This window comes from Barbatula barbatula (genome assembly GCF_947034865.1).
Source record: "Barbatula barbatula genome assembly, chromosome: 1".
NCBI lineage: Eukaryota > Metazoa > Chordata > Actinopteri > Cypriniformes > Nemacheilidae > Barbatula > Barbatula barbatula.
In genome coordinates, this window is record NC_136766.1 from 950,287 (window position 1) to 974,309 (window position 24,023).

The window sequence follows — 24,023 nt, forward strand, 5'->3', positions numbered from 1 at the left end:
CACTACACTATGTTACAAACAGGGATTCAATAGGGATTTGTTATGTGCCGGCGCTCCGTTGGGGTTTTGAGTGTATACTGAAGACAAACTGTAAAATATAAGTTGAGAGCCCTTTGCTATGAACAATAAAATGCTGAACAAACTCATTCTAGATGCCAGCAGTCTACAAAGCGACATGTGAGAGTCAAATCTTTCTGTATCTAGAGGGATAAAGTTCATTTTAAGGACTCAAGCGAGTTGCTGATGTCCCATATAGTTTGCCTGCCAGTAGTGTAAGTGGGCTAAATTTCTATATAGACTCGCCAGCTGTAATTCAGATAAATAAAGCTTCATAAAGATCACACGTGATCATCACCGGATTGCACATTTATCTTATACTAATCAAAGCTATTGGATTGCTTTGTCCCCTTAATGTTCTACTCTTGCATGTAATGCTTGTGACACAGGTAAACAATGTGCCAGTCATTTCTGAACCATAATGATTAAGCCGTGTTTGTATGGCCGGGATAAATGCGCTGATGGAGCCTCCTTTTGGACAGACATAAATAAGCAGCACACTTTCTGTAACTGTGTATTAATGAGACTGGATTGCTGTATATAGTAGTTTATCTTTCATTTGTAATTACGGTTGGCTATGCCTATGTAAAATGTTCATGATTATTAATGTACACTTATTGTAAATTGTTTTTCAGAACCACACCTAATGTAAAGCAGCAAACATCAGTAAACTCATTTAAAGGAATTCTGGACATTTGATTAATGAATCTGGCAATTTCTATTTATTATACAGAAAATGAATGATCCATTATAATGCTATTAATCTGGAGTTGAGTTTATTTGGATCCCACATGATGGACTTGTGCTCACATCATTTAAGCGTTAAGGGTCATTGATTTGACCTCACTGCCTGATGCCAGGAATTCCTGCGTTGCACACGTAAAGACAGATCAGATAAACAATCCTTTAATATGACGAAATCACTCCATTTTCAGGTCGTTTATTGTCTGTTTTTGTTTCGGTTTGTTGCCTTTGGTCTGTGTTGCGTTCATATTTCAATCGAACCACGCCAGAGTTATTCCATTATTCCATCTTTTCATCGGTCTTGTGTGGTGCGGGAGCAGCGTTCACACTTACTCAAATAAACCGCACTAAGATCAGTTTCACGTTCAGTTCGATTGCTCCCCCTGCGCCCACTGGACTGCGTTCACATTATTATTTTTGGGTCTGAACCGCAGGTTGTTTTCATCATCAGCCTGCAGCTGTTTACTTTGCATGAGAAGACGTCAAAATGCACAACATTGCTCGCGTCACTTTTATACATTTATGTTTTTGAACCGTTAATTTGATTTCCAACGGCGGCACTTTCGTCTGTGAATGTACTGAAAATGCTCTTAAGAAGGCTGAAGGCGAACAGAAGTGAGATCTCACCTCTCAGCTTGGATGCGTCAGTCACGCTCATCAGAAAAGTGTGTGAAACACACTCAAGGACACATTTTGACCAAAGAGTACGTCATTGATATTTAATAGAGTTATAGATTGCAGCTTTAAAATAAATGTAAATGTTAGAAATAAATATTAAAATAATCAAATATTTGTCAAGTCTTCATGTGACTTCACCCACACAGGTTCACCACTGGCTGTCTGAACACATTTTGTGTTGACATAACCAAACCCTTCACACTGAATCTCACCTTAAGTTCTTGAACTTGAGGTTCACTTGACCGGGCATTTAAGGTCGACTGACGCAGCGCCAAAGACGGATAGCAACAGCAGTTTTCTTCTCCGTGTGGTTTGCATGTGCTGATTTGAATCTGTCACAACACATTCAGCAACGAGGAAACTTTAACTTTAAAAACAACAAACCCAACCCAACAAGAGGATTATGTGCTTTCTGGCTATTGTGAGAAGGGTTCTCTGTGTCTGAACTTGAATGTTTGGTTAATGGGGTTGACTGCATTAAATAAATCAGATGACAGATCACTGGAGACAAGCATGTTTCAGCTGTTTTACAATAGCAATGATAAATAATCAATCATTTTCTGTTTTGCCTTTTGTGCAAACGCAGAATGAATCTTTAATGTGAATCGATCATCTTAACAAATGAGCTCGTAACAAAACAGATCTAAACTAAACTTTTTACGGGACACTAGAAAGTCAGGTCATATCTCTTTGCAGAAAGCCCATCTTCGTGTTGTAAGGACTTGAGTTTGGGGTGGTCTTGTTTGATCATTGGCCTACTTCTCATGCCTGTCACACAAAAACACAAAACAAGACCAAGATTATAAATAATCAATGCTCGAACTGAAGCATTAAATCTCACAAGAGCTCATCCAGCGAACATCATGCAGTATTGAGAAAGCCGCTGACTCCCAGAAGTGTTTGATATTAGCATATAGATGTTTTTTAATCATGTTTTACACATTGAACTGTATTTAAATGAACATGAAAGTCATTGTAAGAACAGAAATGAATAAACACCTGATGACGTTTTATCTTATTCTAACACGGATAAGGGCTTTTTTACATTTGCATTTGTGCCTGATTTGACCTTAAATGACATGGATATAATGCTGGGGCGGCACCAAAAGAGAATCCGGCCGATTTCTCCCCTTGCGACAGTCCTCGGTAAAGTCCCGATGATCTCAAACGGCTCTAAGGATGATGTTATCAGATTTCCCTGTGGTGTGATGTGTGTTAAGAGTGAATGAACCTGATCGGGAGAACATCAGCGACGCCCCGATCGCAAATCTTAAATATTCAACATGTTGAATATTTAAGATCAGAAATCCTGATGTGTGGGGGAAACCCCGAGGACACGCGCACAAGAACTCTGTTGATTTCCACGTGGAACAAAACAACACCCAATCAGAAAGCCAGTTGACAGAAGTAGAACAACCATAGTATTTACAAAACTGTACAAATATAATTTTTTAATTACTGTGACAATGTAAATACCACAATATTTGAGTTGCAATAAAATAATGTCTAGTGCAGTGCCACCTTAAATGCTTTAGACGACGCTGCTTAAGCAATTACTCAACGATGAATAATATTTTTTAAATGACATAAAAAGTTACATGTACACATTTGTTTACAGTATATTAAACACATATATAATATACCAAGCTTCTGTTGTGACAAAAGAATCGTTGTATTTTTTTCAGGTTCTTGTTTTAAAACATATTTGTTTTACAGATTAACTAATTTAATGGACCATGAGACCTTTATGTCTTAATACCTTTAAGCATTTAAAGTGTTATATATAAACTAAATCAAAGTGATGTGAATGTTAAAGTAATACGAGGACAATGTGATGAACATCTTGTAGTAAACTGAAATCTGTTTTGTAAATGTACATTTTAAATTCTAAATTCCGTTGAATTCTGTGCTTTAGGTGGGCTGACACGCATTGGTACGCAGTACCGGCACTTCTCTGTTTTAATCTTTACCTTTTCTTGCGTATACCTGCACCTCTCACATGGGGACGGAGCGCTTATGCTACATTTGGGATATTCCCACCTCAAGCCCATAAATAATGTCTGGAACGCCACTCGAGTCAGTCACATGGGACCTCTGAACAACCATGACCTCAGGGAGACGTGTCATTTTAAATCGCGCGCCCAAGATGCTTACAGTCAGTGAGATTAGCGCTGAGCTGCCCAATTTCAAAAGGTTGACCGATCAAACAGGTTTAGAGTCATATCAGCCAATCAAATTAGAGAGGGCATGTATCATTTCAGACAATCATACCGAAGAAGACAGAACATTCAGCCAATCAAATTGAAGAAGGGAGGCGGGCACTCGTGACGGCAATAACAAAGCCAACGGTTTTACAATAAAAATGACAAATAGATTCAGAGATGCAAACTACTTACTCTTGGCCAATTCTGTTGTGTTAAATGAAAACTGGCTTTATCACATAATGTAAGGCTTAATGTGTTTTCAACCTAACATGCATAAAAACACAACAAATACGTTTGTAGCATCTGGCATAAGATACGACTGGAGAACTATTATCCAAGTTAATGAAATCACTGAAATTATCATTTTTTATGGGTAAAAAATATTATTAAATCAGTTGTTTGGCAAATGCTTCCTTTAGTAAATGTTGTTTAGTATATGTTATATCAGCAATATGTACATATAAATGTTCTTCTTGTAGATATTTCAAATGTAATAATAAAAACAAGCACAGGAGAGTACAGGAACATTTTCTTCCCCACTTAATGCGTACATGTCTTTTGCATCCCCGTTGTGTGCATTCGCATTTATGATACGTCTGTCTGAGCGGCCCACCAGGAAAACGCCCGGAACCCCAGATGACCAGTCCGCCCTGCTTACATGAATGGCAGGATGATGTCACGTATCCACATGTTGATTTTAATTATATTCATTTTATTGTAGTACAGTTAACCAAGATTTGTCTGTGCATCTGGTTTGTTATGTTTGAGCTTCTTACTAAACTCTGTTTGTTGCGTTCAAAATCTGTGTGTTCTTGCTGACGCCCTGCGGCAATCCCAAATAAGTCAGAATCAGTGATTACAGTCCTAAACCCCCTAAAACAAGACCCCCGGTCTGAAGTATTGTTTTAACAGTACATATTGTCAGGCAACTGTAACCTTCCTCAGTAAAGAGGTTGGTCAAGGTCAGGTTGGTAAGCCAAGTTGGCCCAAGCCTCCTCTTGTCAACTGGACGTGCCCTACAATGTCATTGTGCTTTAGGGCTCATGTAGCTTGCTGCACCGCATCAGATGGTGCCCATTTCCGTCCAGTTACCAGGGTTGGAACAGCATTGCTGATGGTCTGGTCTCTGGAGTTCTTCAACGTCATCTGGAGTCTTACTTTAGAGCACTTGTACTCTTCGGTGAGGCTTGTGTTAGGCAGTTCCAGGACAGCTTTGCCGTAGAGGCTGATGTTAGTCAGACAGCGTGGGAGGCCGAGCCCTTTCTTCACGTATGAAGTCATGGTTCGCTCCATCTTCTCCACAGTTGTTATTGGGAGCTCGTAGATAGTGAGTAGCCACATTACCCGAGGGAGAAGTCCAAATTGTAGGCACCAGAGTTTGAGCTTCCCTGGCAGTAGGGTCCTGTTGATGTTTTCCAGACTGTTGGTAATGTCCTTCCTTACTTGCTGCACTTGGTCTTTGTCTCTAAGGCTTGCATTGTACCATCAGCCCAGGCTTTTAAAAGGTATTTGGTCGTCACCAATGCAGAACTTCACATTTTTAAGCTGTCCCTTGACTATCGAGATGCTTCTTGACTTGTTTGGTTTGATTTTCATCCGGGCCCATTTGATGTTCTCCTGCAGTTTTCCAAGTAACCGCCTAGTGCATTGGATTCAATTGGATTGGATTCAATTTATTGTCATTACACACATACAAGTACAGTGCAACGAAATGTAACGAAATGTATAAAGTGCATGCTGCAGTAGTAGTCACAGTGGTCATATCATCCATGTATGCACGGATAGGTGGAAGGCGGATCCCGTTATTTGTCCGCTCGCCATCCACCACCCATCTCGCGGCCCTGATGATGACCTCCATGGCCATGGTGAAGGCCAGGGGTGAGATTGTACAAACTGCCATGATGCCTTGTTCTACGCTCTACCATGATGTTGTAAAGTCAGCCGTTCTGAAACACAGTTGTAGGTCTTGAAGTAGGCTTGTACTAGACTAGTGATGGATGATGGAACTTGGAAGTAGCGGTATATGGACATGTTTTCAAAATGTTTAGCTCTAGATTTGGATTTAACATTTAGATTATATATATAATAATACAAGATGAACCTAAAATATTTACATTTATATATAGGATTTAGATTTAACTTTGGCATTTAACATTTAAATATAACATTCAAATTCAGGATTCATGTTTTTATTAAAGATTAAGATAAAACATTTAGATTTAGATAAAACATTAAGTTTTAGCTTCAAATCTGATAAAATTACACAGGTTTTTGGTACACATTTCATTTTACAAACGACGCACCAGAGTATAACCTCTCAATTTGATGTGAGCGTATATCCCCCTCTAGTGGATTCATCAGCATCAACAGGGGCGTAGATCATATGGGACCTGATGTCGGTCGGTGGCAGGCCAGTATGGGTGGACGCGAGCAAGCCTATGTTGAACTTTGAACTGTCAAGCCAGCCGCCATTTAGATTGACATGCGATTTTCAGACCTTTAAATAAAACGGTTTATGCTGTTAAGTCTGTTATATCTATAACTGCTTTGTATGAGAAACAGCACATTAATAACATGTTTGCACTTGTTAAGTGTGTCCCAACGTGTTAGAAACACTACATGCTCACTAGGGATCTTCACGCCCACTAGAACACTTGGAAAAACAGGGAATACGTCACGAAAGTAGTGCAAAGAGCCCAAGATATCTAAAAATAGACAGTCACATGATCAGTTGAATTTTATCTCTAAAATGAAGAAAAACTAACAATATTTTGAATAACTGGCTACAAAGAGATGTTATTTTTTTGGAAGAGTTTAATTAGCCAAAGCTGATAGTCTCTCCAGACTTGTTTATTCTGCTCTCTCTCTCTCTCTCGCTCTCTCTCTCTGTGGGTGCCCGGTGCTGATGTTTCCAAGGAAATCAATAAGATCTTCTTTGACTTAATCTGGAAGAATAAGACTCATAAATTGAAAAATGATATTATGTCTGGCAGGAGGGTTGATGGTGGTTTAGAAATGTTAGATTTTTTAGACACAATAACAATTTCAAACTTAAATGGTAAAAAAATAGCCAAAAGAAGGAACACTCGTTATTGTTCTTTGCATTTTAAAACTGGTTGGAGGCTTATCTTTTCTATTACGTTGTAATTTTTTGTTACTTACTTTAGCGAGTAATGATCGACTTTTTCCTGAATTGTCCATAGATGGTATCAATCTTTTTCCTCTTCAGTTAATAAATCAAAAATCTCCACTAGAGGAAAACCTTTTTAGAATGCTCAGATCCAAGATATTGATTGGAAACTGGCTTGTTGGTCCCATAGTGCATTTAAAAATTCTACACAAAATGTACCCTTGCAATTTATCTTTATCTAAATTTATGGACATTGGTGATAAATGTTCTTTTTGTAATATGCAGGAGGAAAACTTGGCCCATTTATTTTATAACTGTCCTGTAACCCTTTAATTTTTGTCTGATATTAAGCTCCTTTTTATTTGCCCATAAAAATATTGTTTATATGTTTTCTCTTAAAGATATTATGTGTTCATATACTAATGAATGTAAAATGTTTGATTATGTGGTGAATTTCTATATTTTACATGGCAAATTAACATTCATAAACAAAAGTTTGTAAAATCTGCACTTAACTGTAATTTATTAACTTAAAAAATCTCTATTGCTTATAAACAACCAAAATTGTGTGATCTGTATAATATTGTTACTTTCAAAGAAAGATTTATATTAATAAAAAAAGATAAAAAAGCAAAGATCGCAAGTGTGGGTTGTCAGTTGATCACGTGGTCTGACCCGGAAGTATCAAGGCGTGACGACGCGTCAGGTCAGCGACGCGTGTTTTCCCCGCGGTCATCGCGAACGGTCAGTTTTCACGTCGAATCACAAACATCGGCGCGTCACCTCGCGTGCGGCAGCTGTCAGTCACACACTTCTACGAAGTCTTCAGGTAAGCGCGCGATTATATCGCTCGTCTCCCTGGCAACCATGAAGTGGCCGTTGCCGAGGAAACGCCTCAGAGCGATCGCCTGAGATACCCCGACCATGACTAACTCATAGATACGCAATAAACATCGAATGGAGTCGTTTAATTGCACTTCTTAATGTGTTTCTACTGATGACTCGACTTCAGACTTTCCTCTCAGCGATGCTTTATTATCAGCGAGCTGTTAGCATGACAGCTAATGCTAAATTCAGAAATGATTAAATATACTTTCATTGAAAGGCACATTCTTTATCGGTGCTGCTATTTTATGGTTATACTATCGTCGGTTTTTGTTTGTTTAAGTGACACGTGTCGATGTTTACATTGATGTTGTTATAATGTAAGCGTTTATTTCAAGCGTCAGGTTCCTGTGTTTCATCTATATCAATCACGTGACAGTAGAGGTTGTTTATGCTCACACATGTGAGGAAGATTTATGCAACAGTTTGTCTAGACAATTTGGTGTGAAAATGTCCCACCACACACATATATATATGACATGACATATGGGGATGATGAAGCAACTGTGCAACAATACGGGTCCAAAATGTCAGATGTGTTTAATTCAACAGTAAAACATTGCAGAAGCTGTAGTGATGCTTTCTTTTCCCAAAAATAATATAAAATATATGTTGGTTTTATCATTACTTAAAAATATTTTAATACAATTTACATTGATTTAAGAAAAATATAAATCATAACGCATATTGAATATTGCATTATTTCGCATTCTATCGCATATCACATTTTTCCACAATATAGCACAACCCTACTAGTAATGACGCCCTTACCTGAAAGAGTGCAATGTTATATTATTGTAATTTTGTTAATATACTGATATCATTAAAATTGATTTCAAATCATCACATTTTTCACATTGACGTTATATTGCAGCTTTAATATGAAGTCATATGGTGTAAAAAAACAAACGTTCTGTCGAACCTCAGTAGAAATAGGTGGTGTAGAGGATGGATGGTATTATCAGACACAGACTGTTTCTAAAGACTGCGTCGGTCTCATCATGTGCTTCAGGTTGTCATATGACAGAACGTTCAGTGTTTCCATCTGCAGAAGTAAATAGAGTCGCTCTCAAAGCAGATGAGAAAGAGTTTGTTTCCAGAATAATCTAAAGGAACATGTCTATGTCACGGAGAAACTCTTGCACTCCTCGGGTGAGTGCATATACATTTAACTCTGTTCACGCTTTAAAGTTTTTCCCGACTGAAGAATATTCAGGTAACTTTAAATCAGATGAATCCTCCGTCGTTTGCCACATTTCGTTCATATTGTCATCATTTTAATGTTTATTATATTCAAACCTGCAAACCCGTATCACGGAGAAGTATTTTTCTGTTTCGTGGTCCTCCAGAAAGCTTAATGATCAGACGTTTAAGCGTGTGCAAGAGCTGTATTCTCTTCCAGACTCAAGTGTGGTGGTCAAACGTATTTCTCTTCTGGCTTTATGCTGTCTGTGATTATAGACGGTTTCATCTTAAAGGAAAATTTCATCTCAACATTAAAATGGTGTTATTTTTACTCACCCACATGACGTTCAAGATGTTTTAAGAACTCCCGGCGTCTTGGGAACACAAGTAAAGATATTTTTGGTGACATCCGAGAGATTTCCAGGCCTCCTCATAGACATCATGGTTATAGTTGTTGTCAAGGTCCAGAAAAGTGCTAAAGACATCATTAAATCGGTCCATCTGCTCAAAGTGGCTCAGTTGAATTTCTTTGAAGCAACGAGAATACTTTAAGTGCATGTGGGTGAGTAAAAATAACACAATTTTGATTTGTGTTTTGAAAATTAAATATAAATAGTTATATTATTAGACACTAGCCAAACACAAACCGATGTTAACAGCGGGTCTGCCTTCCTGAAGCATGTGATGACCGGAGGACATCTGAACTCTGTGTGTTGTTGTATAAAGCACATGATATCAGCCCGTAGACAAAGATCATCTGTGTTTGTTCATTGAGACCTTCATGTTTTTCATACAGATATTTCTCACCGTCATCTCTTGCGGTTTACGATTCATATTGTAGAAATGCAGAGAACAGAAAATGTGTGCTCTATATATTTTAACAGTCTGGTCCACCCAGGTATATTAATGGCCGCACAAGTATATGTGGCGTCACATTTTGTAATTTTTTCCATCCATCATAATAACTGTATCTTTGATTAACTAGTGGATAGTGGCCGTGTCTATGCGCGTCCTCATCCATGTTCTTATGTACAGCTGCTTTATAAAAAGGAAAATGTATTAAAAGCGCTACATAAATAAAAGTTGAGTCACGTTTTAGAGCTGCTAAAGCTTTTTGACGTATTTAAAACTAGACAATTATTGCAAACTGTTGCTTTACACAACGCCGTGGATCATTTCAGGATGTATTGCAGATTTATTAAAAGTGTATTTTATTTGTGTGTGTGTCGTCAGTTGTCGAGCAGTGTGATCAGCAGGATGAGTTCTGACGGCGGGGGGAAGCCGGTGAAGGTGGGCTCTCTGGTGGAGGTCATCGGTAAGGGTCAGCGTGGGACAGTGGCGTACATCGGTGCCACTCTCTTCGCCTCGGGGAAATGGGTGGGTGTCATTCTGGACGAGCCTAAAGGAAAGAACGATGGAACGGTGCAGGGAAAACGCTACTTCACCTGTGAGGAGAATCATGGGATATTTGTCAGACAGTCTCAGGTGAGGACCAGGACTGCACGTGTTTTCAAATTAATAAGAAATAGTTCTTAATTCACTCTTTGAAAGGCTTTTTTACAGTTAAAGATGCAGCTCTGTTTATAGTGATCATGTTTGGAAATTAAAGGTTTCTTTAAGTATTATTACATTTCATGCAATGGACCCAAATGTGAGTTTCGGTATGACCCGTGATTCAGTCAATCAGTTATATCAGTAACATCGCCAGACCGGCTCATGAATCTCTTCATCTGGTTATTCCGTCTTCAGATTCAGCTCATGGATGATGGAGGCAGCTCCGCCACGTCTCCAGAAACCCCGGACTTAGTTGTGTCCAAACTGCCCAAGAAAGGTAAGAAAGGTTTACTCCCATCATGTCCACATCTGCTTTAGTCCTCACAGATACATCACACTGTTTTGTCTTATTTCAGAGATCCACGAGACGGGGAAAGCAGTGAAGCAGGTATGATGACTATCCTCTCTTTAATCACTTCTCACTCGCGCTCAGTCGGTCAACACAGCCAGTCTTTTACATGTAATTGATGGCATCGGCCCTCCACCATTTCTGTCGACAGACGTGTGGTATGTAACATGTCATTGTGTAACATGCATACGTGTCCAATTCGCTAATGTCTTCGCGTTGCGTGCATTCGCGTTTATAATACATCCGTCTGTCCGGCCCAAGCGTCCATTCTGGCCCCATACGTTAACGACCCACCGAGAAAAGTTCCGGTACTCCAGATGTCTAGTCCGCCCCTTGACAGTAGCTTCACTCAAACAGTGAAACGCTCGTATAATAAACTCAGAACAGCTCTGTGGATGAAGTTCATGTGTTCAGAAAGATACAGATAAATCCATGAATGAGACGCTTGTAACATGTTAATCTCATAGACAGACAGAACAACCAGAGGACACGCCGTAGAATTCTGCTTTCATGATTCCTTCCCTGTTTTCCCTCATCACGCAGATCAGGGCTTCACGTCAATGGCCTTGATGCAGCCGGATAACAAGTTTTCATTGCAAAAACAAAAATAAATAGTGGTGCGCTATTAGTTAACCTCACACATAGGTCTATTATATTTACTTACACCATTTCACATGATTCTGGGGCCAATAATAGGATTTTATTGATATAGCGTTTGCGTTTTCAACTGTGTTGATTCTTGTGTGTGTTTTGACTCTTTGCTAACATCATGAGCAGACTCCAGCAGCCAAGAAGGTAGAACATCAGTTCCCTCACGTCACTCTTTATTATCTGAGGAGCAGTTCACTCATCAGACGACTCGTGTTTCTATTCATACTTTTGGGTTTTCCATCATTGGTGTGAATTTGGTTTGAATGGAATGGTGTGGTTTGGCATGACAACATCTCACGGAAATACTCATACAGCACGTTTGCACGACCACGCGGTGTCTTCTCATTGGATGTTGCTTGTGTCACTGCAGTCAGAAAAGATGCTGATTGGTTCATGACGTCAGTGTATTCGCCGCGTGCAGAGACAGTGTCTCTTCTTCAGATGACATGGCTGAAGAAAAATGTTTTGCTCAGTCACGAAAGATTTACAATGATCTCGCACACACATATCAGTATCTTTTGTGATTGTTTTATGAACGATGTTCGGATTCTACAGCTCTTCAAGTGTATAACACTGCATCTTTCTCATCTGAGTGTTCTCTGTGGTTCTCCTGATATATTTCCTCTGATGTGTGCTCTCCTTGTCTGGTTTCTTCCCTCTCCTGTTTTGCGTCTTGTGTGTGTTTTCTACTTACCACTCCTCCCTCCGCCGTCCTTCAGACTGCTGTGCGTCGTAGTACCAAGGTGAGCCTGAACACAGCAGCAAAGCATTCTGGGAATGTCTGGTGTTATCTATGATTACTGTGTTTGAGATGGAGTTATGCAACGTTACTTGTAATATTTTTGCTGAATGTAGCCTGAAAACCTGAGATACTGTATCCCACAATGCATTGTACTCAATCGGAACTTCCTTATTCTCGTACCCTGTGTGCAGTCACCTTATCAGCTGCTAAAACACTAATAATTATTCTGGTTTTCCTGAAATGAGCTGAGGTCGCGTGTCCGTCAAAGTGTTTTTTCTCGTGGTTGTCATATTTCTTCAATTTGTAATGAAAAGCACCGCACATTTCAACACTCACTGCTGAGCCATCCGTGTTTGTTTCACTCATGCTTGATGTTTACCTTAAAACAATGTCACTCATTGGGATTATTTTTATTTCTGTGAAATCACCAGTAGAATACTTGAATATTCAGTGGTGATCTGTTAAATTATTTGAAAGTTTATGGAGATACTTTTCATTATTTTATTTTTGCTATTTTGAAATATCAATATTACGTTAAAGATGTATAGGGCAGTTAATGCACTTATTAACACTTAATAAGCGTTCAAAACCGATAGTCTGCCACGTGCGCTTAAAACAAATCTAGAAATTCAATGACATCATGCTACACTTCAGCCTCTCATTAAAGTTCTTGTCCAATCAAATCCGCTTTAGAATCCGTGGAGTCACGATCGTTGACAATAAGCGGTTGGTTGTTTTAAAAGGGGGCGGGGGCCCATCGATATGTCTCGTGCTCATTGCATTTTTCAGTTGAAATTATGCCAAGACGTAAAACAATTACAGAGACTTTTAAAGTCCCAGTGAAACACCTTGGAGCGAGCAGCATTGTCATCCAATCGCAACATCCCACTTCATCTGTGTACAACAACGGAAAAGAAAAACAATTCACATTTCGGTCCTTAAGTATTAATTTCTGTGCTAGGTGTTGTTTCTGCACTACCATAAAATATGACTATATGTACTGTATATGAAACAAGAGTATCTGTGAAATAAGATCTCAATACTGCATTACTTCAGCGGATGTTAGACGAAACCACACTTTCTAGCTGTCACAGTCTGTGTGTCGTTTTCAGTCGTGTAATATCACGTTGACGGACATGCGTTCTTAAACATCTGATGTCACGCATTTTACCTGCACCTCCACCTGAGCTGTGATGTTATTGTGTGTAACAGTGGAACACTCCCAGTCGTCTCTCCAGCTCCAGCTCTCTCCCCTCTCTCATTATGGTACGTGTCAGATCCCCTCATTAGGTGTTCTGAGGGTCTGCACACCGTGTGTTTCACAGCATCACAACACTGATGTCACTGCCTGACTTCTCATTCAACTCAACTCTGTACAAAAAAAGCTTGTTAAGAAAGTTGTACGGTTTCACACTTTACATTGAAACTGAAGCCAGAAAGGCCAAACATACATACAGTACAGTTCTGTCAGGTTCACTACCATCAAAAATGATTGACAACTAGCATACAGTTTAGATTGGCGGAAGAAAATGATTGACAACTAGCATACAGTTTAGATTGGCAGAAGAAAAGGACGGACAACTAGCATACAGTTTAGATTAGCGGAAGAAAATGATTGACAACTAGCATACAGTTAAGATTGGCGGAAGAAAAGGATGGACAACTAGCATACAGTTTAGATTGGCAGAAGAAAAGGATGGACAACTAGCATACAGTTAAGATTGGCGGAAGAAAAGGATGGACAACTAGCATACAGTTAAGATTGGCGGAAGAAAAGGATGGACAACTAGCATACAGTTAAGATTGGCGGAAGAAAAGGACGGACAACTAGCATACAGTTTAGATTGGCGGAAGAAAATGATTGACAACTAGCATACAGTTTAGATTGGCAGAAGAAAAGGACGGACAACTAGCATACAGTTTAGATTGGCAGAAGAAAAGGACGGACAACTAGCATACAGTTTAGATTGGCGGAAGAAAATGATTGACAACTAGCATACAGTTTAGATTGGCGGAAGAAAATGATTGACAACTAGCATACAGTTTAGATTGGCGGAAGAAAATGATTGACAACTAGCATACAGTTTAGATTGGCGGAAGAAAATGATTGACAACTAGCATACAGTTTAGATTGGCGGTATGGTTCTGTTCTGGGCGAAAACACCCTGCCCATCCATGTAGCCAGCATGAAGAAGAGCAGCGATAACTCCCCTCAGGGTAAACGAAACTGTACAAGCAGATGTCATGAGTTCCTAAAAACATTTAAGCGTAACACATAATTAAAATATAGTTGTGACTTATGAAAAGGAATAACAGAAGTGGAGTCCAGATTGTAAATGTGAAGTGGAACTGGGGATGGAGGTGGGTAATTTGCTCCTTAGCAATGCGATGCGATAAGCTGCTTTTAAAATGGATTCTGTGATTGCATCATAGTTCTATAGGTAGAGGAGGATCAGCTGATACAAGCTTTATTGAGTCGCGTGACCTGCCAGAACTAACACCATACACTTGATCTGCGGTGTGGTCAGTGACATCAGATGTGAAATCCAGTCACAGGAGGTGAACGTAAGACAGTCATGACCTGATCCCAGCTGAAAATTGCTGCACAGAACTCATTAGAGTGTCTTCTCGGGGATCCCCGTGGTTTCATCATCGGTTCATAATCCTCTTGTGTTTTGCAGACTGGACGTCCATCCGTCAGTTCCGGGTTCTCAGAATCTGTGTTGGTGGAAAAGGAGTCCACTTCCTCATCGCAGACGGCACTGGGCGCTCCTGTCGTACCACAGCCCAGTGGAACCCCCAGTGCCCCCACAACCACGAGCAAAGTGAGTGACCTTTGACCCGGTTAGAACAAGAATGAAGAACCGTAACAATGTTTATATCAGCGCTATCTTTATTCTCACCTCATGTGTTGTAGTGTCAGTTTAAATGCGTGTGCCCTTTCCACTGGAAATGGATTTTGATTGGCCGTCATTGTTTTACTTTTATAGTCACCATCACTGACGTTTATACAAGTTTTCTCCTTTACTGTATTTAATATTGATTTGTATCTTGTTCATTTTATTTTGATGATTTGCTACTTATGAAGCTGGTACGCTGGCGTCCAGGACACAGAAAGATAAAGTGGCCTGTGATGAATGTGTCTGTGTGCAGGAGGAGGAGTCTCTTCGAGCTCAGGTGAAGGATCTGGAGGAGAAGTTGGAGACTCTGAGGATGAAGCGTTCAGAAGATAAAGTCAAGCTGAAGGAGATGGAGAAATTCAAGATTCAGATGGAGCAGCTGCAGGAGTGGAAGATCAAGATGCAGGAGCAACAGAACGACCTGCAGAAGCAACTCAAAGAGGCCAAGAAGGTACAGAAACCGCTAACGTAACAACACCTATCACACGGCTCTCTGGAATACTCAATTCTGATTGGTCAGTCGTGACTTTCTGAGGTCCGTTCTTCCCTGAGAACAACAGCTAAAAACTCATCCGGCTGGTGCGAGTCGTCTTGACCTACACTGAATAAACTGTGTTTTAACATGAAAAACTGATGTGCATCGGTTGCACATAATAAAGTTAAGTTTACTCGGCATCATTTCATTATTTACATTTAGTCATTTAGCAGATGCTTTTTTCCAAAGCGACTTACAGATGAGGAAACATTGGAAGCAATTATTATGTTCAAGTTGCCAAATTTGTGATTGTTAAACAAACATGATTTTTATATGTTAACGTTTCATATTTTCATTTGACGTTCTCCACATTTTAAGTGTTTAAGTTGATGTGACATAAAATGTTCTTTTATTTCTAACAAGATATAAAGTTAACCAAACGTAACAGAAATTCTTATTTATAAATGTAACTGCCGACGACCTAAGCAAAGGCCACGCTGTTCTAAATAATGGTCAGCCATATGTTAACACAACACAAATCATTTACTGTATGTAGTGGCAACATGAACGGATTAAGTTACATAACTGAACATGAACAATTCATGTTGTGACAAAATTGTACAAAAATTATGTTCAGATTAGACAAGCAGCAGAAATCATTTTTTTCTGTGTACACATGAATACTAGGACTGAGTAAACAATATAGATTCTTCGATTTGAATCGATCTTCAATTTAAAGAAACCATATCGATTCAAGAAATCCTTGAACGCTAGTGCTTCAGAGAATATTATCTGTGTTTCGCCTCTCGTCCAGAAGATGGCGCCATTATTTATTTCATTGTAGTTTTAATTGTTAAACGTGTCAGGTTGTTCGTGATTTTAATGTTGCACATTTACAGTGTTTTTATTTTAAAATAAATGTTTTGTGAAACTATACTGTAAACGTGAATGTGTATTTCATTCATTTAGCTGTGTAGGGGGTTTTCAGTTACCAGCTTGTATATTCACATACGGACTAAAACTAATATTTTAAATGAAATACTAACAACTAATCAATTTAGAATCTAATGAAAACCACCTATATAAGAATCGAATCGCCAAAATGGTCTTAAAATCCAGCCCTAATGAAAACCATCAGTGTAAACATGACATATGTTAGAAATAACTCACGGCTAGCCGCACAATAAAGGATGCGAAGCGGAGGATATCCATTAATGTACGGCTAGCACATACGGATTATCCCTATTACACTGTGGACATTTGCCACATTAAAACTGTTGTTGACGTTTACAGTGTCTTTTTTGATCAGACCGCTGACAATAACGGTTATTTAGAAACATTTTGATCAAACTGACTGGAACTAAATGGTTTTAATGCAGACCTTCCAGCCAATCAGAATCCAGTATACAAACAGACCATAGTATGAATGAGATCATATATTGACAGATCATTAAACCAGACGTTGTGTCTTTGATTGGAGCAGCTTTGACTGAACCTGTCTGTGTGGTGTAAACATGCGCTGATGTCATCGTGTAGGAGGCTCGCGAGGCCCTGGAGGCTAAAGATCGCTACATGGAGGAGATGGCAGATACCGCAGACGCCATCGAGATGGCCACGCTGGACAAAGAGATGGCGGAGGAGAAAGGCGAGTCGCTCCAGCAGGAGGTGGAGAGTCTGAAGGAGAAGGTGGAGGAGCTCACCATGGATCTGGAGATCATCAAGCACGAGATCGAGGAGAACGGTACGTGAAGACCTCAAGCGTGTGCACCAACATCACGTGACCCGCTGACCCGTCTGTCTCATTGCAGGATCTGACGGAGCCGCGTCCAGTTACCAAGTGAAACAGCTAGAGGAGCAGAACGGCCGTCTGAAAGAAGCTCTGGTCAGGTAAACCCCTCACGTGTCATTTCCTGTTTCCCGCGGCTGGTTAACAATGAGCACGAGACTTGATCTTCACCGCCGTGCTGTCTGTGTGTGTGTTCAGAATGAGAGATCTGTCGTCGTCTGAGAAGCAGGAGCATGTTAAGCTTCAGAAACACATGGAGAAGAAGAACTCCGAGCTGGAGACACTGAGAGCACAGAAAGAGAAACTTCAGGAGGAGATGAAGCAGGCAGAAGACACCGTAGATGAGCTTAAAGAGCAGGTGTGTGTGAGAGAGAGAAGAACTAGGACTCTCTGATTGACATGTGTACTGATACCTTTTCATCACATGTGTGTGTGTGCGCTTGTGTCTCAGGTGGATGCTGCTCTGGGGGCCGAGGAGATGGTCGAGACGCTGACCGAGAGAAATCTAGACCTGGAGGAGAAAGTGCGAGAGCTCAGAGAGACTGTCAGCGACCTGGTGAGACACAGAATCAGAATGAGCTTTGTTTGAGAAATATATGAGAAACACAAGAGACAGCTCACAGTCGGATAACCATTGAACTCTGGCATGCGTCACAGGAAGCAATAAATGAGATGAACGATGAGCTGCAGGAGAACGGCCGCGAGACGGAGCTGGAGCTACGCGAGCAACTAGACCTGGCAGGAGCACGAGTCCGAGAAGCTCAGAAGAGAGTGGAGGCGGCCCAAGAGACCGTGGCCGACTATCAGCAAACGATCAACAAATACAGAGAACTCACCTCGCACCTACAGGTCAGTGAGATGCACTTGGCACGTGCGAGGTTTGATTGAGTGACGCCATTCATATTTCACCTCTTTTCTGTTAAACAGGAAGTGAATCGAGAGTTGACCAATCAGCAGAGCACCACTGTGGAGCAGCAGCCAGCAGCGGAGCTCTTTGACTTTAAAATCAAATTTGCAGAGACCAAAGCTTACGCGAAGGTACAGTTACTCTTCGGTCATCACATGCCATGTGACTTCACAGAGACTCGACTCAACTGTGCGTGTGTGTGTAGGCCATTGAGATGGAGCTCCGTAAGATGGAGGTAAATCAAGCGAACCGGCAGGTGGCTCTCCTGACATCATTCATGCCGGAGTCTTTCCTGAGACACGGAGGAGATTACGACTGCATCCTTGTGTTGCTGCTGATCCCCAGACTCATATGCAAGGTAACAGAGCCGAATGTTCAATCTGTTCTTGATGTCAAAGCGAAAGCCACAACGCTCGGATTGAAGTTTAACGCTCAGGGTTTTACGTTAGCTTTTTTTGCACATAGCAGAGGTTTTGTAGCACAGGCACAAATGGATAAATTAGAGCCATATCCTCTTTTGTTTTTCCCAAATTCATTTAAATCCTTTTTGAGGTTTGAGTTCTGTATTTTCAGCGCTTTACTCTACTGTAGTTTGCTATGGTATTACTATATTAGTCAAATTCTTGTGTTCCAAGAGTTTATCAGTTTTCTACAAGTTAACAATTTTATCATCAACTCACCACAAAATAATAAAGGGATCAATGTGACCCGACGCCGTTTATGGGTATAAATGTTTGGAGTTTTATGCTATAAATAATTCTTTGTTTAAGAGTAAAACAAATTAATTAGTAATTAAAAAATAAAGATTGCAAAAAAATCTGAAATTAATAACAAAATTATTTGCATTTCTTTGAGAAAAACTTTTCATCATGAAACTACAAATATTACTGTATTTTTTGAGAGTTGAAAACTCTTTTCTTTAATCTTTTTTTTCATTACAAATATTTATTTTTTACTTTCAAACACAGAATTTTTGATTGCATAAAAAAGACACAAAAAAATTCTTATAAATGCCCCTCTTTTAAATGTGGATTTGTCTAAAGAATGTTTTACAACGGGATTGTAAATAACACAAGTTTAATAAAGTCAATGACTGGGAGACTACATAAATCTGTTATGTACATTATATGTGATGATGTGACGTCGTGTTGCAGGCCGAGTTGATCAGTAAACAGGCTCAGGAGAAGTTCGATCTGAACGGAGCTTCAGGAGAGCGCGCTGGACTCCGCGGGCCGGCCGGAGAGCAGCTGAGTTTCGCGTCTGGATTGGTTTATTCTCTGAGTCTGCTGCAGGCCACGCTGCACAAATATCAGCTGTACGTCTCCATCACTGTGACTCTTCACTATGAGCATCATTGTAAACAAACTTGTGTATACGTGAGCACGATTTCAGATGGCGCAGATCAGAGAACGCTGTGTTAATGAAAGTGAACGTATGAAACATTCTCAAATCACGTTGTCATGTCTGTCCGTGTGTGTGTGTCAGAGCTCTGAGTCAGTGTGATGTGGAGGTGTATAAGCGGATGGGGACGCTGTACTCTGAGATGAGCGCTCACGAGCGTTCTCTGGACTTTCTCATCGATCTGCTTCATAAAGATCAGCTGGATGAGACCGTTCAAGTGGAGGCGCTCACTAAAGCCATCAAATACTACCAGGTACACACACACACACACACACACACACTGAAGTTCATTCTGACAGATTTGTGTTCTTCTGAATGACATCATGAAACAATGAGCTGACAGTTGTGTGTTCTCTCCAGCAACTCTACAGCTTTCATCTCTCTGAACAACCTGAAGACTGCACCATACAACTGTCTGATCACATCAAGGTACACACACACACGTGGAGAGAGAGAGAGAGAGAGAGAGAGAGAGAGAGAGAGAGAATAATCCCGCTATTGTTTGTCGCCTGTAGTTTACTCAGAGTGCTCTTGACTGCATGGGGTCAGAGGCTGGGCGTCTGCGGGCGTTTCTGCAGACGGGACAGGAAGGGTCGGAGCTTTCTGTGCTACTGAAGGACCTGGACACCTCCCGCGGAGATATTCAGCAGTTCTGTAAGAAGATCCGCCGGAGGATGCCCGGAACCGACGCACCGGGGATACCTGCAGCTCTCACCTTCAGTCCCGAGGTATCAGATACACAAAACGTCACTGCGGCTGTGATGATGCATTTGTGTGGTGCACAGGATGTGATGTCACGTGCGTGTTTGTGTAGGTGAGCGAGACGCTGGCGGACTGCAGGAAGCAGCTGACGCGTGCCGTGGCAGTCCTGCAGGAAGTGGCGGCTGCTGGCGCTCAGATGATCGCACCTCTGGCTGAACCCGAGGGCCTGAACGCAACTAAAGTGGAAGATGCAATGTTTAAAGCTGTGGAGCAGGTACGCACGCACGCACACACACACGCATGTACATCACACATTGATGTGTCAATAAATAAAGAGTAAATTGTGTGTGTGACAGGTGTATGGCTCCCACGGGCTCAACCCTTATGAGTGTCTCCGTCAGTCCTGCTCTGCTGTCATAGCAACCATGAACAAGATGGCCACCGCCATGCAGGAGGGAGAGTATGATGCCGAGAAGCCTCAGCGAGCGGTACACATTCACATCATCATTATCATCACACATATCACATCTCCTGAAGACTCACGTGTGTGTGTGTGTGCAGCGTCCTCCAGTGGAGATGCGTGCGGCTGCAGTGAGAGCTGAGATGACGGACGCTGAAGGTTTGGGCAATAAACTGGAAGATCGAGAAACGGTCATCAAAGAACTGAAAAAATCACTCAAAATCAAGGTGACCGCGTTTGCCTTTTTCATTCTTCAGTTGGATCAGTCATACAGATGCGGCTGTGACATGAAACATGACCGTTGCTGTGCACATGTTTAGATTTCTGTGAGCTCAGTGCTGTTCTTGAGAATAAATCATGACATCATTGTGTCAAACAGGGAGAGGAGCTGAGCGAGGCCAACGTCCGTCTCAGTTTGTTGGAGAAGAAGCTGGACACGTCCACCAAAGACGCAGACGATCGTGTGGAGAAGATCCAGACCAAACTAGACGACGCTCTCTCTCTGCTCAAAAAGAAAGAGAAGTGAGTGTGTGATGTTGTTTTTCTTCAATGAAAGTTGAAGTTCTCTGTGTGACAGAATATCCTAAAGGAATCATCTCTTACACCGTGTCTACTTCAGGCGACAAGACAAGACAAAAGACATAATAGCTCATCACAATTTAGAGAACTAGCAGGATGACATGTTGCGTTTCGACCGGTGTAGACACGGCGTAAGCTGAAGATAATGAAGATCTTTCAAATCAAAGTAGTAGTTTTTTCACTGTGTGATGAAACTTCTATCTGAAACTGTGTGAATGGTTTTGGGACGCTGACCGTGTTCTGTGTGTTTATCCAGAGAGTTTGAGGAGACCATGGACGCGCTGCAGGCTGATATCGATCAGCTGGAATCCGAGAAGGCGGAGTTAAAACAGAGAATCAACAACCAACCACGAGCTGCTGAGGGCATCCGGGGGCCGCAGGCGTCTGGCATCGCCTCTATCGTCACGGGAACGGCAGCAGGTTCGTGCACACACACAGACAGATGCTTGTCATCGGGTGGGTCGTGTATGAGTTTGACCGGAGCGCTCTCTCTCTCTCTCTCTGTGTGTCTGCAGGTGTAGTTCAGGTGGTGGATTCTCCTCTCCTCAAACAACAGATCGACGTTCAGCGACTCGCTATCAGACATCTGAAGACTGAAAACTACAGACTCAAGGTGTTTTCTTTAAAGCGTTAGCGCTCAGGATTACATTGAGAATGATGTGCAGATGCTGACGCGAGTGTTTCTGTGTGATCAGGCTGAGAAGATGCGCGATCAGTTGGCGTCTCTCCCTCCTCTGAGAGTGTCCAGCGTGACGGCGGCCAGAGAGGGAATCACATCAGACGCACTTTCAGGTTCACTTTACCGTAAAACAGATCTAGTGCTGAACACCCTGCTGAAGATGAGCGCTGGAGTCAAAGTAGTGGACATCACTGGCAAAACACCAGGTCTGTCTCTCTCTCTCAGTGTGTAATGTCTCTCTCTGTCTGTCTGACGTGGTGTAATATCTGCGTGTCTGTCTGCAGCGAGTGCGAGCGCTCAGTTATTGGAGCAGACGGCGAGACTGAACTCTGTTAAAGAGACGCTGGATAAACTGAAGGTCAGTCTGATTACTTCCGTGATACACATGTGTGCTGCGGCAGTGACTTGATGATGTTTTCTCGTTTCAGGCCGAAGTGTCGCAGCACATGGTCTCCCAGCAGCCCGGCGCTCGCGTGCCGTCTGACTTCGCCACGTTCCCGGCCGCCTCATTCCTCAAGGTGTGATACACAAACTCACCCGACGTGTCTGCGAAGCTAAACGCTGACGTCTCAGTAATCGCTCATGTGTTTCTCCTTCAGGCCAAAGAAGAACGGAAGAGCGGAGACGTGCTGGTCGGCAAGGTGATGATTCCCTGTTCCCGTGGCAACGAGCAGACGCACTGCCTCGTCCTGTCGCAGCAGCAGCTGCAGCGCGTGCACCGCCTCCTGATGACGTAATCAGCTGCGCCGGTGCACGGCAGTGAGCGACAGCGGCCACCTCCAATCAGATTCCACCGATCACTCAGGAAACCCATCAGACTTTCACTGCCAAAGACACGTCCACTTTAGAGCCGCTCGACTCTTGATGATCGGTCATAGAAGGTGTCAAGATTTACTCGTTCACTTCAATTCATTTAAACTCGTGTCATCACGTTATTGGTTTTTAAGAACGGAAGTTGTAAACCCTCCGTTGTGAGTGTCGTGTTCCTCACATAAACATCATTTGAATGAATCCCAGCAGAAACACAGCTAACACTTTCACAAATATCTCTGCCGTCGTGTTTGTTTTGACAGTAAACATTTGGAAGTCTTTTGAATGATATCCAGAAATTTTTTATTCTTATGCAATTTCTTAAAAACATTTGTATGATTTAGTGAAGGAGCTTCCGGTCTGACACACGTCCTCGCTGTCGTGAAGAGCTTACAGATCACTTAGGTCTTAATGATAAACACTTGACTTGTTTTGCATCAATCACTCGCTGTATTAATAAAGACTCATCCAGAAAATCTTCAAGGGATCTGATCTATTAACAATCTGACTCCATGTTTATAAATAGAGCTGAAAACCTTGAATAAGAGAGTCATGACACTCACGTAAACCTCCACAGGAAGAATGGGCTGCGGAAGTGAAGTGTCCTGAGGCTCATTCCTTCCACTGTATGTCAAACGCATTAGCTGTGCCGTTGCTGAAATAACTGCATGGATTTACATCTCCACGACTTGGCAGTTTAAGTGAAATGTTCAATTAAGACACAAACATATTCATATTTACTCCCAATATAAACTGCTGCAATAAATGTAGTCAACGCAGTAATCCGTGTTCACGGTGTGTTTTTATTTAGCAAATCCAGTTGCTGTTGTCTGTTCCGCTAACCTATTTAAATCGCTTGAAAGCACTGTTATGTTTGGTGCCATGAACCACATGACCGAGTGTCGTAACTCTCATATTCAACGGCTCTGGTTCAGACAACACCTGCACAAATAAACACTTCCAATAGAACAAATGGTTTGTTATGTAGTGTTCCTCGGTATGAGCTCCGTTTCATGATGACGGACCTGAAATGCTTTCATAATTTATGCATTTGATACATTTCTGAATGGCGACAGCAATAAAAAAGCCTGTTTCCATTGGGTGTTAATGACCCATTTCTTTTCTATATCACCGCCCATGAATAA

The 24,023-nt window shown here is 41.4% G+C and overlaps 1 protein-coding gene across 4 annotated transcripts; it reads left to right on the forward strand.

Moving 5' to 3' along the window:
* Positions 1 to 7,464: 7,464 nt before the first annotated feature.
* Positions 7,465 to 23,659, forward strand: dctn1a (dynactin 1a). Of its 4 annotated transcripts, XM_079465088.1 has the most exons (30): positions 7,465 to 7,642; positions 10,117 to 10,368; positions 10,633 to 10,714; positions 10,794 to 10,825; positions 11,564 to 11,581; positions 12,157 to 12,180; positions 13,392 to 13,445; positions 14,861 to 15,004; positions 15,333 to 15,530; positions 17,091 to 17,295; positions 17,363 to 17,441; positions 17,539 to 17,698; positions 17,792 to 17,896; positions 17,998 to 18,189; positions 18,268 to 18,378; positions 18,453 to 18,605; positions 19,402 to 19,562; positions 19,733 to 19,901; positions 20,009 to 20,077; positions 20,164 to 20,376; positions 20,463 to 20,624; positions 20,707 to 20,838; positions 20,912 to 21,037; positions 21,190 to 21,332; positions 21,646 to 21,809; positions 21,905 to 22,002; positions 22,085 to 22,274; positions 22,353 to 22,426; positions 22,497 to 22,586; positions 22,668 to 23,659. In XM_079465088.1, the coding sequence occupies exons 2-30, from the start codon at positions 10,141 to 10,143 to the stop codon at positions 22,803 to 22,805; spliced, it is 3,714 nt and encodes a 1,237-aa protein (XP_079321214.1). In that variant the 5' UTR covers positions 7,465 to 7,642; positions 10,117 to 10,140; the 3' UTR covers positions 22,806 to 23,659. The 4 variants fall into 4 exon arrangements, with proteins under 4 accessions (XP_079321214.1, XP_079321217.1, XP_079321215.1 ...); XM_079465089.1 differs by lacking the exon at positions 11,564 to 11,581 and having other exon boundaries at positions 7,498 to 7,642; XM_079465090.1 differs by lacking the exons at positions 11,564 to 11,581; positions 13,392 to 13,445 and having other exon boundaries at positions 7,498 to 7,642.
* Positions 23,660 to 24,023: the final 364 nt, after the last annotated feature.